The 15,402-nt window shown below is 45.5% G+C and overlaps 1 protein-coding gene across 1 annotated transcript in view; it reads right to left on the bottom strand.

Moving 5' to 3' along the window:
* The window catches only part of RUFY1 (RUN and FYVE domain containing 1), a 47,156-nt gene that overhangs the window by 7,979 nt on the left and 23,775 nt on the right, over positions 1 to 15,402 (bottom strand). Inside the window, exons 9-12 of the mRNA XM_077746262.1 lie at positions 14,568 to 14,684; positions 12,577 to 12,744; positions 2,375 to 2,472; positions 8 to 127 (exon numbers count right to left, since the gene is read on the bottom strand). Of these exons, the coding sequence (XP_077602388.1) occupies positions 8 to 127; positions 2,375 to 2,472; positions 12,577 to 12,744; positions 14,568 to 14,684 (503 nt within the window). The remainder of the gene's footprint in view (positions 1 to 7; positions 128 to 2,374; positions 2,473 to 12,576; positions 12,745 to 14,567; positions 14,685 to 15,402) is intronic.

The raw sequence follows: 15,402 nt of genomic DNA, 5'->3' as shown, positions 1-15,402 counted from the left end.
CGCCTACCACTGCTCTTGCAGCTGCGAGAGCTGCTGCTGCAAAGCGCACGTCCGGCCGCCCAGCTCCTGCTGCAGCTGGTGGCTCCGCTCCTCCGCCCCCTGCCTGGCCCTTTCGGACTGCCGTAACCTGCACCGAACCAAGCACATCCGCGTAAGGAAAGGAGCCACCGTTGTCACGGAAGGTATCGTGTTTTCACGTTCTTGTGGCTTGGTTTTTAAATACAAACATAGTAAGATCGACTCGCACGTGTGTCCAGTTCCCAGAGTTTTTAGCACACGGATGATTCGTGGAACCACCATGGCGATCAGGAGACAGAGCAGTTGCTTCACCCTGGAAGTCTCCATAGTGCTGCAGTCACACCCCTTCCCATCCCTGACCCCTGGCAACCCCCTGATCGGCTGATACCATGGCTTTGTCTTTTCCAGAATGTGTATAAGTGGAATTACACTTCATGTAAATAACCTTCTGAGCCTGGCTTCTTTCTCTCAGGTTAGTTATCTCTGAGATCAAGTTTGGGGATCAGTGAGTGGCTCATTCCTTCCCGTGGGCCGAGTACTATTTCATTGTATAGAGTACCAGTTTGTTCCTCTTTCACCTGATGAAACACCTCTGACTCGCTTCTATTAGAAATTAGGAACAGACCCGCTACAAACATTTGTGTATGGGTTTCTGTGCGAACATTAGTTTTCATTCCTCTTCGGCAGATACCCAGGAGTGGGACTGTTGGGTCAGATGGTAAGAGTAGGGTTAGCTGTAAGACACTTTTCCAGTGTGACACCAGTCATGTAGGAGAGTTTTAGTTGCTCTGTAGCCCCATCAGCATTCAGTGTTGTCATTAAAAAGATATTCAGCTGTTTTAATAGGTGTGTAATAGCATCTCACTATACTTCTCTGGGGCTGCCTGGGTGGCTCAGTTGGTTGAATGTCTGAATTTGGCTCAGGTCCTGATCTTGAGGTTCATGAGTTAGAGCCCCACATCAGACTCACTGCTGTTAGCCCAAATGGCCACTTCAGATCCTGTGTCCCCCTCTCTCTGCCCTCCCCTGCTTGCACTCTCTCAAAAATGAATATTTAAATAAAACAAAACGTAACAAAACTTGTACTTCCTTGATGGCTAGTGACACTGCACATCTTTTTGTGTGCTTGTCTGCCATCCATAATGTCCTCTTTGGTGAGGTGTCCGTTCAAGTCTTGTCCATTTTTCAACTGGATTGTTTGTTGAGTTCTGAGAGTTTTTCGTATATTCTGGAGACAACGTGATTTGCAATTTTTCTCCCAATTTGTTACTGGTCTTTTTATTCTCTTAACTGTGTTTTTCATAGCACAAAGGTTTCACCTTTTGATAAAGTCCAATTTATCAAGTTTTTCTCCCATGGACACCATGCTTTTTAAAAGTATTATTTTTTTTTTAAAGTTTTCATTTATTTGAGAGACAGAATCCCAAGCAGGCTCTGCACTGCCAGTGCAGAGCCCAACATGGGGCTCGAACTCATGAACTGTGAGATTATGGCCTGAGCTGAAATTAAGAGTTGGACGCTCAACTGACCAAGCCACCCAGGTGCCCTGGACCCCATGCTTTTATGTCATGTCTAAGATCTCTTTGCCTAACCCAAGATCACAAAGATTTTCTCCTAGGGTTTCTTCTAGAAATTATAAGTTTTAAGTTTTCCAGTTAGACTTATGATCCATTTCCAGCTAATTTTTGTAGAAGATAGGAGGCATACACTGAGGTCCATTTTTTTCCCTTATGGAAGTCAGACTGTCCCAGTATCAAGTATTGAAGATTTTCCTTCCTCCCTTGAACTGCCTTTAAGAAAATCAGTTGCCATATTTGTGTGGGTCTGCTTTTGGGCTCTATTCTGATCTGCTTCGGACTGATGTTTACAACGTTTTTTAAGTTTTTTTATTTTTAAAAATTTATTTCTGAGAGAGACAGCATGAGCAGGGGAGGGTCAGAGAGAGAGGGAGACACAGAATCCGAAGCAGGCCCCAGGCTCTGAGCTGTCAGCACAGAGCCCGACGCGGGGCTCGAACCCACGAACCGTGAGATCATGACCAGAGCCAAAGTCAGACGCTTAACTGGCTGAGCCACCCAGGCGCCCCCGGACTGATGTTTAAATGTGACAGTAACAAGGAGCTCACTGTATGGGCCTGACCCCTGAGAAGACAAGGTGATACAGTCCCCCAGAGGTTGATTAGAGGATACACACTTAGGCAAGGCTGGGAATCCAGCCCCCTTGCTCAGCAAGGCTATGATTCCTAAGGACTTTCATTCCAAGTTGTCTGTACTTTTGCGAGAGACTCTGAGTAAGGCCTCGGGGCTGGGGAATGTCCAGCACCTTCTAGGGAGTATGTGCCAGAGGGAGTGATTACCTTTCTTCCATCTGTTTCATGCTGGACATAACCTGGTTGGTTTTTTCTTCAAAAGATGTGATGGCTTCATTTTTCTGCTGTAAACAGCTCTCTGCATTCTGCAAAGGCAAGGACGAGGGGTCACACTCTGCCTCTCCCTCACCGCTGTGCCCGCTCAGGGGGAAGAGAGGGTTTGATTATTCACTCTGTACTTTCACAACACTCCTAAGAGCACTTCACTAATGGCTGCTCTTCCCCACAGCCCTGGAAGACAAACTGGACTGAGGCTCCCAGCTTTTAAACCCACAAAGAAAGGCCAAGAAGGAAGTACTGAGCATTTTGTTTTCCTCTGCGAAAGGTCCATGCTCCTTTTTAAAAAAAGAACGTCAGAGTGGGATCTGACAGCGTTACGGAGCTGTTCTCATACGCCCAGCGCACCCATGGGTTCATCAGGCCCTTGCAGGTTCTCGTGGCCAGGCGGTCAGCCCCGATTCCCTAAGCACAGAGGGAGGCTGGCGCGCATGTGCGGTACAGCAGGTTCACGCCCACAACTGCATGACTTCTGAATCCAGGCTCTGAACAGGGCACGTAGCGGGGCACCAGGCGGGGGGTAGGCAAAAAGCACCATGTTCCTGTGTGTCCACAAGAAACACTTTTAAAATAAAAGGATACAGAAAGGCTGATGACAGAAGGAAATCCTAATAAATTCCTAAGAAAATAATACACAGACTGTATTCTTGGACCTTAATGTAATACAGTTAGACATTAACAACAAAAGAATGGCTAAAAATGCCTCATAGCTTGGAAACTAAACTACATAGCATATTACTAAAAAACTGTTGAGCTAAAAATAAAACCAGAGGAGGAATCAAGAAATACTGAGATGTAGGGGCGCCCGGGTAGCTCAGATGGTTAAGTATCCAATACTTGATTTCGGCTCGGGTCCTGATCTCGCAGTTCATAAGTTCGAGCCCCGCATTGGGTTTTGCGCTGACAGCCTGGAGCCTACTGGGGAGTCTCTCTCTCTCTCTCTCTCTCTCTCCCTCTTTCTCTGCCCCTCCCCTCCTTGTGCTTTCTCTCAAAAATAAATAAACTTAAAAAAAAAAAAATACTTAAAATACCTAGAGGTAAAAGCCAGTGAGAACATTATGTAATATGTACGGTAATGAAGATGCACTGAGTGGAAGATGTACCCTAATTTTATACACCAGTAAGAAAGAAAAAACAGCTACTTGGAACATATTGTGCCATTGACTGTAAGATGCATGTAGGTTTTAGAGAGGCTGAGCTGTGAAAAAACATACTTCTTATAAGGGTGATACACTTTTGTCAAAATTTGAGGGCCACAGCTAAACCAGTACTTGTAGGTGATTTTTAACTTAGAATAACATTTTTGTTACTTATTTTTATTTTTTAAAGTAAACTGCCCCTAGCATGGGGCTCGAACTCACAACCCTGAGATCAAAAGTCATGTGCTCTACTGACTGAGGCAGCCAGCTGCCCCCAAATAAAATTTTTTATGAAATAAGAAAAAATATAAAACAGATGAGGCTAAGCATGCATTTCAGAAGTTGAAAATAAACTACAAAGCAAACACAAAGAAATCAGAAAGAATATAATAAAGCAGTACCTAGGTGAACTCAGTCAGTAAAGCATCTGACTCTTGATTTCGGCCCAGGTCATGATCTCGTAGTCGTAAGATTGAGCCCCTCATCAGGCTCTATGCTGACAGTGCAGAGCCTACTTGGATTCTCTCTTTCTCTGCCCCTCCCCCGCTCACATCTGCTCTCTCTCTCTTTTTTTTTTTTAACATTTATTTATTTTTGAGAGAGAGACACAGCGTGAGCAGGGGAGGAGCAGAGGAAGAGGAAGACACAGAATCTGAAGCAGGCTCCAGGCTCTGAGCCATCAGCACAGAGCCTGATGCAGGGATTGAACTCCTAGACCGTGAGATCATGACCTGAGCTAATGTCAGATGCTCAACCAACTTAGCAACCCAGGTGCCCCTGTTTCAAAATAAACTTTATGATAATGTATAATAAACTTAATAAACTTGCAAAAAGAGAAAACTTTAAATAAAAAATATAATATAATAAAAGGAAGGGTGGAAGTCAATGAAACATGGAACAACAGACAATAAAGAATATTAGAAAAAAAACATGGTTCTTTGAAAAGATTATCGCCAGTGATCACCAGCAACCATCAGCAGCTAGGGGACAGGGATACTTACAGTCCTCCTCACAGCCCTTAGTAGAAAGCAACTGTGCCAGTGCCCAGCCTCAGACTTCTGGCCTTCAGACAGAGACAGGGAGTCTCTGTGAAGCCACTCAGTTTGTGGTACTTCATTACAGCAAACTAACAGAGCAGACGTAAGCCGTACTGCAAAGCTGTAGTAATCAGGTAATTCAAACAAATAGACAATCAGGGGCGCCTGGGTGGCTCAGTCAGTTAAGTGTCTGACTTCGGCTCAGGGCATAGTCTCACGGTTCGAGAGTTCGAGCCCCGCATCGGGCTCTGTGCTGACAGCTCAGAACCTGGAGCCTGCTTCAGATTCTGTGTCTTCTTCTCTCTGCCCTTCCCCCGCTCATGCTTGTGTGTGCTCTCTCTCTCTCAAAAATAAAATAAATATTAAAGAAAACACCAAATAGACAAACAATAGAAAGCTCAGAGACACTTCCTGTTTAATACAGGAACTTGAAATATGATCAGGGTGGTGCCACATATCAAAGAGAAAAGAGTGGACTGGCTTTGATGTGGCTTCCTACATGGAGAAAACCAAACCCGCATCCCTAGATAAGGCCACGTACAAAACGTTAACTCCACCAATACCTTAAAAACCTAAATGTGTCAAGTTTATAAAACTAGTGCGGAATGTCTTTGAAATGTCTTTGACACCTGGGCTTGAGAAAGGGCTTTTTAAAAGTTTGTTTTTTGTTTTGTTTTGTTGTTGTTGGGTTGTTGGTTTTTTTTTGAGAGAGCAAGGGAGCGGCAGAGGGAGAATCCCACGCAGGCTCCCACAGGCACCGCAGAGCCCGATGTGGGGCTGGAACCCACAAACCATGAGATCATGACCTGAGCTGAAACCAAGGGGTGGATGCTTAGCAGACTGAGCCGCCCAGGCGCCTCGAAAGGGCTTCTTAAAACCCCCAAACTACAAACCATAATGTAAAAACTGTGACTAATTTTTAACTTCAAATAACATTTTTGTTATTTATTTTTATTTTTTAAAGTAAACTACCCCCAGCATGGGGCTCAAACTCACAACCCTGAGATCAAAAGTCAGATCTTAGGCCTGAGACCTAAAGACACTAGATGGGAGACTGGAGGAGATATCTACCATATGTACCAATAAGGGACTAATATTTAGACTATACACGGAATAATCAACAAGGAAAAGCCAAGGGGAGGGTCTAAGATGGTGATGTAGGAAGACTGAACTCACCACCTCCATGTATGGTGATTCTTCCTAAGAACTGAGGGCTTGCTAAACAGTTTCTGCACAACAAACAACAGAGGGACCCCCCCCCACCCCGAGAAGGGTAGGAGAGATGGTGACACGGTTACCATGGGAACTCACCCCTGACTCCGTCCGTGTGCAGATTCGCCTGCCCTGCAGCACGGTGGAAAGAGCTGCAGTTTAAAAGGGCAATTGGATTGTGGGTGAGCATCTGCCAGGTGCTGGGGGAGCTGCTGGAATGTTCCCTGGGGTGGAGGCACTGGTGAGGACCACCGCTGACGGTCCCCTCCGCCTTGACAGTACAGACGGTACAGATAGTACAGATGGTATACTCTACCTGGCCTGATGCCTTGGGGGGTCCCAGGTCCCTAGCTCTCCTCAGCCCACGCATCCTCCCGAGGTGGGCCCGGCGCAGCACACACTGGGACACCCTGGAGAGTGCCTGCTTCAGCTCCAGCTGTCTTGCTGACACAGCATGGGTGCAAAGCACTCCGGGAAACCCCAGGCCCACACTCGCTTCAGCTCTACGCGGCCTGCCAGAGCACCTGGGGCCAAGTGCACCCAAGGAACCTCCCCAGTCTGTGCTCGCTTCAGCTATCCCACTAGGCCCTCCACCCCATGTAGAGCACCTCAGGACCTCCTAGCCTGTAGCCAGCTGTGGCCTTAAGCTCCAGCCATCCCACCAGGGGCTCCACTATGCAGAATATCCGGGGATCCCCTAGCCTGCACCCACTTCTCCAGCTAAGTAGGACTCCCCTGCCTATGGAGTGCCCTGGGACCCCCTGGCCCATGCACCCCTCAGCACCAGGCTCCACTGGAGTGCCCCAGGATCCCCAGTGCATGCCTGCTACAGCTCCAGCCAAAGGCACCAGGCAGTCTACACAGGGGACAGTACTACACAAGTCCCCTCCTTTAAGACTAGGAGAGGTAGCTGTTCTGCCTACCACACAGAAAGTCAAACAAAATGGGGAAACGAAGGAATATGCCCAAAACAAAATAATAAGACAGAACTTTAGAAAAAGAATGAAATGAAATGAAAGTATGCAATCTACTCTTGAACTAAAGTAATGGTCATAAAAATGCTCACCAGACTTAAGAGTGGATAAACTCAGAACTTCAACAAAGAAACAGAGATTATAAAAAAGAGGGGCACCTGGGTGGCTCAGTTGGTTAAGCATCTGACTCTTGATGTTGGCTCCAGTCACAATCTCATGGTTCATGACTTTGAGCCCCACATCAGGCTCTGTGCTGACCGTGTGGAGTCTGCTTGGGATTCTCGCTCTCCCTCTGCCCCTCCCCAACTTGTTCTCTTTCTCTCTCTCTCAAAGTAAACATTAAAGACAGATTTATAAAAAAGAAACAATAAGAGTTGAAGAACACAATTAACTGGAATGAAAAATACACAAGAAAGAATCAACAGTGGATTAGAAAATGCAGAAGAATGGACCAGCAATCTGGAAGACAGATGGAAAGCACCCAAGCTGAAGANAAAAAAAAAAAAAAAAAAAAATAAAAGGATTGGCTCAGGAACACGTGGGACAACACCAAACACGCATCTGCATTATAGATATCCCAGACGGAGAGGAAAGAAGGGGGCAGACATATTTGAAGAAATAATAGCTGAAAACTTCCCTAACCCAACCTAGGGGAAGGAAACAGACATCCAGGTCTAGGAAGCACAGAAAGCCCCAAATAAGATGAACCCAAGGAAGTCCACACCATGACGTAATTAGAACGGCAAAGATTAAAGATGGAGATAGAGTCTTAAAAGCAGCAAGAGAAAAGCAAGTTGTTTACATACAAGGGAAACCTCAAAGGGCCATCAGTGGATTTTTCAGTAGAAACTTTGCAGGCCAGAAGGGAGTGGCATAATCTATTCAAAGGACTGCAAGGAAGAATCCCACAACCAGGAGAGAAGAAGAGTTTCCCAGACAAACAAAACTGAATCATCCATAAACCAGCCTTACAAGAATATTAAGGGGGATTCTTCAGCAGAAAAGAGCAGGCCATAACCACAGTAAGAAAATGATGAAAGGAAAAAACTTCACTGCTAAAAGCAAACAAAAAGTAAACGTAGTAGACCAATTGCTTATAAAAGCTGGTATGAAGGTTAAAAAACAAAGGTAGTAAAACCAATTATATCAAAAGTGTTTAAAAATAAAAAGATATAAAGATATAAGATATAAAGATATTTAAAAATTTAAGATATAAAGATATTTAAAGATTTAAAGATATATAAAGATATAAAGATTAAAAAATATAAAATATGACATTATATGCATAAAAAGTAGAAGGGAGAAAGTAAAAATGTAGTACTTTTAGAATGTGTTCAAACTTAAGTGACCGTCAACTTCATATAAACTTCAGTATACTTAGAATGTTATGTATGGGGGCACCTGGGTGGCTCAGTCGGTTAAGCATCCAACTCTTGATCTTGGCTTGGGTTGTGATCTCACAGTTCATGAATTGAGCTCCATGTTGGGCTTTGCACTGACAGTGTGGAGTCTGCTGGGGATTCTCTCTCTCCCTCTTTCTGTCCCTTTCTTGCTCCCACTCTCTCCCAAACTAAATAAATAAACTTAAAAAGAAAAACAAATGGGGGCGCCTGGGTGGCTTAGTCAGTTAAGCGTCCGACTTTCGCTTAGGTCATGATCTCGCGGTTCGTGGGTTCGAGCCCCACGTTGGGCTCTGTGCTGACTGCCAGCTCAGAGCCTAGAGCCTGTTTCAGATTCTGTGTCTCCCTCTCTCTCTGACCCTCCCCTGCTCATGCTGTCTCTCTCAGAAATAAACATTTAAAAAAAAAAAAAATGTTATACATTAACCTTATGGTAACCACCAATCAAAAACCTATAATAGATATACAGAAACCAAAGAGAACAGAATCTAAGCACAGCACTATAGGAAGCCATCAGCTGCAAGGGAAGAGAGCAAGAGAAGGAACAAAGAAAAACTATAGAAACAACCAGAAACCAATGAACAAAAGGTACACACCTGTCAGTATTTATTTATGAGAGAACACACACATATTTATTTTTATTTATTTACTTTGGAGGAGAGAGAGAGAGAGCCCAAGAAGGGGAAAGGGGCAGAGTGGGAGAGAGAGAGAATCTTAAGCAGACTCTCTATGATGCTTGATCCCATGACCCTAGGATCATGACCTGAGCTGAAATCAAGTTGGATGCTCAATAGACAGAACCATCCAGGTGCCCCAAGTAATAACTTTAAATTTAAATGCTCTAACTGCTCCAATCAGAAGACTTAGGTAGGGTGAGATGAATGGATAAAAAACCAAGACCCATCTATATGCTATCCACAAGACAGACCCACTTCAGATCTAAAACCATATACAGACTGAAAGTGAAGGGATAGAAAAACATACTGCATGCAAATGGAAGCAAAAAAAGAAAAAAGAAAAAAAGCTGTAGCAGTACCCATGTGAGACAAAAGCAGAATTATATAATGATAAAGGGATCCAGCAAGCTGAATCCAGCTTGAGGATATATATCCAGCAAGAGAGTATAAAAATCCTAAAATTAGGGGCACCTGGGTGGCTCAGTTGGTTAAGCATCTGACTTGGGCTCAGGTTATGATCTTGCAGTCCATGAGTTTGAGCCCCACATTGGACTCTGTGCTGGCAGCTCAGACCCTGGAGCCTGCTTCGGATTCTGTGTGTCTTCTCTCTCTGCTCCTCCGCTATTCATGCTCTGTCTCTCTCTCTCTCTCTCTCCCTCAAAAATAAAAATAATAAAATTTAAAATTTTTTTTAAAAAAATCCTAAAATTTGTATGGAACTACAAAGGACCCCAAATAACCAAAGCAATCTTCACAAAGAAGAACAGAGTTTGAGGCGTCACAATCGTAGATTTCAAGCTATACTACAAAACTGTGGTAATCAAAACTGTATGGTGCTTTCCTGCACAGCTTTGCCTGCGGTTTCAGATGCCTAGCTGCTGAAGGAGGGGTTTGGGGAAAGACTGATGGAGCACAGAAATGAGGCAGGCAGAAGAACTGTGTTGAATATGTGAAACCATAGGGGCTCAGGGTTAGCTCAGTCAGTTGAGCGTCTGGCTTCTGATTTTGGCTAAGGTCATGATCTCATAATCGTTGAATTCAAGCCCCGCATTGGCCTCCCCACTGAGTGTAGAGCCTGCTTAGGATGCTCTCTCCCCTGCTCTGTCTGCCCTCCCCTGCTCACATGTACACATGCATGCTCTCTCTCTCAAAATAAATAAATAAAAATTAGAAAAAAATAAATGAAGCAATAAACTGGTCATCAACACACGGACTGAAGGGAAATAACCGGACTAGACATGGTGACTGGGGGACCTGTACTGTCACAGAAACCACGAGTCAGGCCTGAAGAACATCTGTGACTGTTTGACCCTTCATACAACCTCCAGGCCTGCAAACCGGGACCAGTGAGAAGCTGGCCAACAAAGCCATGCACCACCAGGAAGGCCACACTCCCGGACAGCCCACTTCCAATGGGCTACAGAGATGGTGGACCTCTCAGGGGCCACAAGTTCTGTTGACGACAGAGGAAGGGTAGGTGGACATGCTAACAAATGGAGCCCCCGGAGCCCTGGGCAGCCTTCACAGCTCCTGCCCAGAGATGCAATGATGGCCACGGTGGGCCAGGGTCTGCCCTGTGTGTCCCTTGTTTCCCTTTGCAAACAGGCATTTGGCAATCCTGTTTTGGCTCCGCCATTTTATGCTGGGCGGGACGGGCTAATGTCAGAAAGACAGCTGGCCTGGTTCAAACACAGGCCTCATGGGCTCCATGGAGAGTGCTGCCTGTCACCAAGGGGCTGCAGACCAGGAGGGTTCTGGACTAGATAGGACTTCTCAGTCGGGCGGATGGTGGTAGCGGCAGCTCCGTCTAGTGACCCCTATTGTCACCTTCATCTGGCTCACGGCCAGGACACGGCAGCACCAGACTCCCCTCGCAGCCACGCCTGGCCCTTTGCCATGTGAGGGAACAGAAGGATGTGTGCACTTCTCTCTCACTGTTGGGGAGGAGATCCTGGCTCTGCACTTTTGCTTTTCTCTCCCCTTCCACTGGCACGAATGGTGCTGACCAGGGTGGCCTGGACAGCTGGAGCCGCCATTGGCCTCGGTCCCTGAGTGACTGTGGGGGGCAAGGCTGCTGGTCTGAAATGCTCACCTCGAAACTGTTAAGCAACAGAAATACAGACTGCCATAGTTTGGAGCCACTTTAGTTTAGGGCCTGCTAAGTTATTACGGCAGTATGGTTTCCCCTGATGCACATTAATATTAAGGTTACAGACTGACCCAAACCAGAGGAAAACAGGAACAAATTAAAACAGAGAATGTGTCAGGAGGGTGCGATGATTTCCCTCTGTTTTTCCCTGTGCTTTAATTTCCACTGCTGCTATTATTATAATGTTGGTTACGTGATAGTTTTAAAAAAGGCTTGAGGGCACCTGGATGACTCTGTGGGTTGAGCGTCTGACTCCCGATGTTGGCTCAGGTCAGGATCTCATGGTTTGTGAGTTCGAGCCCTTCGTTGGGCTTTGTGCTGACAGCTCAGAGCCTGGAGCCTGCTTTGGATTCTGTGTCTCCTTCTCTCACTGCCCCTCCCTCACTCATGATTTCTCTCTCTCTCTCCTTCTCTCTCTGCGCCTCCCCAACTCGCAATGTCTCTCACTCTCTTAACAAGTAATAAATGTCAGAAAAATTAGAAAAGAAAAAGATCCTCTCTCTCTGCCCCTCTCTCTGCATACGTTCTCTCTAAAAATAAATAAATAAGTAAATATATAGGGGTGTGCATCTGACTTTGGCTCGGGTAATGATCTTGTGGTTCCTGAGTATGGGTCCTGTGTCAGGCTCTGTGCTGACAGCTCGGATCCTGGAGCCTGCTTTGGATTCTGTGTCTCCCTCTCTCTCTACCCCTCTCTTGCTTGCACTCTCTCTCTCTCTCAAAAATAAACAAAGATTTAAAAAAAAAACACCTTAAAAAATAAATAAATGAAAACTATATTAAAAAAGCGGCAGGACAAGATAACGTGTGTCTGTGTCCACGCCATCTCTGACATAGACTGAAAGCACATCTAGGGAAGAGGAAGTGGGACAGTTTGGGCATTAAAACAGGAAACATTACTTCAAAATAAGAAAAGAGGAACACAGAATGGTCCTGGGCGCTGCTGTAGCTTCTGAGCAAGGAAGCTTAGCAATTTTTAGATGCTAGCTTTCTAACTCTGCCACAATCGCTTCTTTCTGGGCTAGCTCTCCCGAACCGCCCTGAAATGACAGGAGAGGCGCACAGCCAGCCCCACTGCTGGAGACTCAGCGAGATTAAACATGGCCCAGCTTGAAAAGATGGCACCAACTTCTATCGTTCCTTAATCCACTTCTCCATTTCCTGGGGCAGACAATTAGTCACTGAAGGAGAAGACGACAGACACTAGGGAGACAGTGTAGGGAAGAACAGGCCCAGTTCGGGTTTGGATTCAGAAGACGGGGTTCAGTTTTCAGCTCTACTTACTAGCTGTGCCACCCAGGGCACGAGATGCAGCCGCTCGAGTTTGCCCCATCACTTACACTTCCCCCCGTTATCAACTTCTCTCAGGGGCTGCTGGGAGACCCAAATAAAATAAAAGGAGAAACGCTTAATGGGGCCTACAGACTGGGCCTCCGGGAGGTGTCCGACCTCTGTTTCGCAGGAAGAGTGGTGTGAGGCCGCGAGGCAGCGTGGGACAAGCAGCGGGAAGCCGGGCTGTGCTAGGGACATAGAGCCAACTCCCACCTGAACTTTGTGAAACATCTGTAAATTAATCGCTTTGACTTCCTCCAACTGCTGGCGGAGGGCCACCAGGGTGTCCTGCTTCTCGTGGGTGTCCTTTTCGAGCAGCTTCATTGCGATCTCCATCTCCGTCTTCATTCCAATCTGCAGCTCCAGCTCTTTCTCTAGTTCCTTAGGAGGAGATCAATGAGGAAAGTGTTATTAAAGTAGATGCAGAGAGGACCTTGAGGGTGTTATGCTGAGCGAAATAAGTCAGGCAGAGAAGGACAAATACCATATGTTTGCACGTATAGGAGGATTAGGAGGAACCTGATGGAGGGACAAGGGGGAGANGCAGAGATGTATTTACCCGAGGGTGTATCTCGGTCAGTGACAAAAATATAACCCGAAAGTCAGAATAGGTTAGGGAGATGCAGGAAAGTCTGTCTAGAGTGTAACTACATTAAGTTTAGCCCTTTTGCTCATTTTATAAGGAAAACTGGCTCTGGATCCAGTCAGCAGAAAGTAAATGTGAGCCTCGATTCTAGCAACCACGTTCTTTAAACCGAAAGGTCAGAACGCAGTCTGAAACAATGTCTGCCAAGCAAGCTGACATTGCAATGTTAGAACTTTTGGATTCTGGAACAGTTTGCTTGTTTATGGCAACAAAGGTGCAACCGTTTTGAACCAGTGCCATCCCCGGTAACGCAGGAGACACGTTTACACATCCGTGCAAACAAACAAAGCAGGTCCAAGAGTGGTGTCTACTAAAAACACTGGTTGGGGCACTTGGCTGGTTCCGTTGGTAGAGCGTGTGACTCTCAGTCTCAGGTCACGAGTTCAAGCCCCTTGTTGAGTGTGGAGCCTAGTTTAAAATTCACAGTTCATGGGATCAAGCCTGGCATTGGGGTCTGTGCTGGTAGTGTGGAGCCACGTGAGATTCTCTCTCTCCTTCTCTCTGCCCCTCCTCCACTTGTGACCACTCTCTCTCAAATAAATAAACATTAAAAAAAAAAAAAAAACACCCAAATGGGGCGCCTGGGTGGCTTAGTTGGTTGAGCGTCCAACTTTGGCTCAGATCATGATCTCACGGTTCATGGGTTCAAGCCCTGTGTTGGGCTCTGTGCTGACTGCCAGCTCGGAGACTGGAGCCTGGAGCCTGCTTCAGATTCTTTATCTCCCTCTTTTTCTGACCCTCCCCTGCTCAGGCTCTGTCTCTGTCTCTCAAAAATAAACATACATTAAAAAAAAAACCAAAACACCCAAATAACAGACCCAAAACACTGGTCACTGGCACAAAGATTAGGTGGAATATAATAAATAGACCAGAGGCTGACTGAGGGAACTGTATTGGCAAAGCAACCTCAAATCTGGCTTCACAGTAATCCTTGAAAAGGTTTATAAAACTGGAAAAAATACAGAACTTAGTGGTAAACTTTTTTTAAAAAAATTTTATTTTATTTTTTTTTATTTTTGAGAGACAGAAAAGGGAGACATGAGCAAGGGAGGGACAGAGAGGGAAACACAGAATCCAAAACAGGCCCTAGGCTCTGAGCTGTCAGCACAGAGCCCAAAGCGGGGCCCGAACTCACGAACCAGGAGATCATGACCTGAGCCGAAGCCAGACGCTTAACTGACTGAGCCACCCAGGCACCCCAAACTTAGTGGCAAACTAAGTAAGCCCCTAAAAAAATTTTTTTTAAAGAGATGATTTTTGATTCTTTTTTTTTCACACTTTAGAAACTTTATATAAAAACTATTTTGTTTTACAAAGCAGATTTAAGCACATGTATGAAAAGTGACAAAAAAAATAACATGGAGGGCTACTGGGGAATTCCTTCTAAAGACATTTAGTCTAGGGGTACCTGGCTGGCTTGGTTGGTTAAGCGTTTCAGCTCAAGTCTTGATCTCAGGGTCATGAGTTCAAGCCCCATGTTGGGCTCTGCCTGGGATGAAAGCTTCTTGAAAAAAGAAAAAAAAAAAAAAAAAAAAAAAAAAGACAGTCTTGCACTCACCAAACGGACTTTCTTCTCTTCTTTTAGCTGCTTCCACACATTACTATACATTTCATCCAGACCTTGCCGAGTTTGCTTGTAAGTGTCCAGCTCAACTTTTGTATCTTGTTTTGTTATCTGTGTCAAAAAAGAACACCAAGAGGGATGGTTTGCTTGTGGAAGTGAGCTAACTGCAAAGTATTTTAAAGTACACCATAGAGGCACCTGGCTAGCTTGGTCAACTCTTAACCTCAGGGTCAGGGGTCCAAGCCCCCACTGGGCAAGGAGCCTACTTAAAATAAACAAAAACATTTTAAAAGAATATGCCGCAATTTTTAAAGATGTAGGGTAACTTCTATATTTTAAGCAATGTACAAAAAGGCTAGGCTAAAAGATACTTCAAAATATCTTTGAACCTGAAGGATGAGAGCAAGCCAACTGGCTTTTGAAAAGTTAGGTTCGGAAAACAATTTACATTTAATTTTCTTTAAAACAGAACTGTGTTCTTAGTGGGAAAGGCCCCCATTCAGTCCATCATTCAGCATGGATTTTCATTGATCCAGCATGTTCTTTAGCACTAGGTGAATTTTGAGATGAATCAGATATGGTCCCTCTCTGTCCTCAGGTCATCAAGTAGGACAGCTGCAAGCCAGCAATTCTGTGACACAGAAGATGGGTTCTCTAATGGAGGGGGGGACAGAGCTATGGGAAAAGAGGAGGAGGGCCCAGGGCCATGGATGGGGGGCGTGGAGGCATCACAAAAGACCTGTACGTGGGCGGAGGTTGAAGAGTAAATGGGAACCTTTGAGTGCAAAGGCACAGAGGTGAGGGAGCAGTGCGCTTGGAAACCCCAAGG

This window comes from Crocuta crocuta, unplaced genomic scaffold (genome assembly GCF_008692635.1).
Source record: "Crocuta crocuta isolate KB4526 unplaced genomic scaffold, BGI_CrCroc_1.0 scaffold218, whole genome shotgun sequence".
Taxonomy (NCBI): Eukaryota; Metazoa; Chordata; class Mammalia; order Carnivora; family Hyaenidae; genus Crocuta; species Crocuta crocuta.
Note: the sequence above shows the minus strand (reverse complement) of the source record. Positions and strands in the feature narration are given on the sequence as shown.